The 1,430-nt window shown below is 61.0% G+C and overlaps 1 protein-coding gene across 1 annotated transcript in view; it reads right to left on the bottom strand.

Moving 5' to 3' along the window:
• Window positions 1-1,174, bottom strand: part of SMO (smoothened, frizzled class receptor) — a 26,650-nt gene extending 25,476 nt beyond the window's left edge. The window contains exon 1 of the mRNA XM_011939633.1: window positions 829-1,174. Within this exon, the coding sequence (XP_011795023.1) occupies window positions 829-1,174 (346 nt within the window). The remainder of the gene's footprint in view (window positions 1-828) is intronic.
• Window positions 1,175-1,430: the final 256 nt, after the last annotated feature.

The following is a 1,430-nucleotide window of genomic DNA, read 5'->3' as shown; positions in this document are numbered from 1 at the left end:
GCTCATGCGACCTGTGCGCACAGAGAAACCGGGCCCGGGGCCCCCCGGACGCTCCACGCGCCCCGGCCCCTCGGCGCCCAACTTCGCAAACTTTGGAACCTGGGGCCCATGTTGGGCTGCGGAGGCCCGGACCGGGATGCACGACTCCCAAAGCCTTCGCCTCGCAATCCAAGTTGTCTTCAGCCCTGGGAGCCCCCTGGGCCCCCAATCCCCAGCCCCATTCCCTCTCCCACCATTAAAGTCAACTCCCAGCCCCGCGAGGGAGGCCAGGCGCGGGCCGGGGGTGCGAATGCAGCTCCGTCTCCGCCCCCGCGCCAGCCCGCGGCCCAGCAGCCACCCTCGCCCCAGCGCGCCGCAGACCCCCGAGCTCTCCCCGCCGACGACCCGGCTCCTTTGTTGCTCTAGCTCGCTGGGCTCTCTGGAATGCACGGGCCTCGCGGAGCCAAGCCCGGCCCCCCTGCGCCGAGGCTGGGGGAGGGACTGGACGAAGAAGGAGGGGAGAGATGGGGAGGGGAGGCGAGAGAGGAGGAGCGCAAGCGTCAGCGTCCCGGGCGTCCGGAGGGGCCCGGGCTAGGGGGATCTGGTGACCCCGCCTGCCGCCGCCCCGCGCCAGGGGGAAAGAGATGGGTGGAAATCGTGGGCCGGACCTGCAAGGAGAGACTCGGCGGGCACCTTGGTTGGTCTGAGGTGGTCTGCAGGACGCGGACTTTTCTCCTGGCTTAGGGTGGGAGAGACAGGGGATGCCTGAAGTCAACAGCGACTTCTGTTCCGTCTCTGCCCCGTTCTCCAGGCTCGCCAGTTTTTCCTGCTTTGGTTAGATTTTCCAACTTATTCCGGGGCCCCATGGAGAAGAACCTGGGTATGGGGTTTGTGCTTCTCCAAATCCTTTCAGCTCGGGACCTTTGAGAGAGATGACCTCAGAGTCACTCACAGCAGCTGCTCCCGCTGCTGTTACCTGCGGGAACAGGTGTCTGGGAAATAAACTTGCCAACAACAAGCCTTTACTGCTACAAATACGTGAAGTCTGAACTGTGGTTCCCAGGGACTGGCCTTGGTTATGTGAGAAGGAAGCCAGTCCTTCTTTGATGGCCCTGCTGCTCATCTGCTCTGGGGGATTTCTGCTACTCCTCTTCCCCACTCTGCTCACTTTGCCTTTCCTCACTCCTTTGCGCATCACGCCTTTGGTCACCACACTTAATTTCCCACTGCAGCAGTTTACACCTGCACAACCAGGTATAACGCAGCATACCTGGCTCCCACCAGGAGAGTAGACTTGCATTGAGCAACTTTTTCCTTGTTGCTAATAGGGCAGCACACCAGGGTGGGTTTTCCTTTCTTACCCCTGGAAGAGTCGTTCATGGCCTAGCGGTAGTGGACTAGTTCTGTTACTTTGGACAGTTTAAGTGCATATTAGCTATTGCACTTCAACT

The sequence above is a fragment of the Colobus angolensis genome, unplaced genomic scaffold (genome assembly GCF_000951035.1).
Source record: "Colobus angolensis palliatus isolate OR3802 unplaced genomic scaffold, Cang.pa_1.0 Scaffold182, whole genome shotgun sequence".
In the NCBI taxonomy this organism is placed as follows: domain Eukaryota; kingdom Metazoa; phylum Chordata; class Mammalia; order Primates; family Cercopithecidae; genus Colobus; species Colobus angolensis.
Note: the sequence above shows the minus strand (reverse complement) of the source record. Positions and strands in the feature narration are given on the sequence as shown.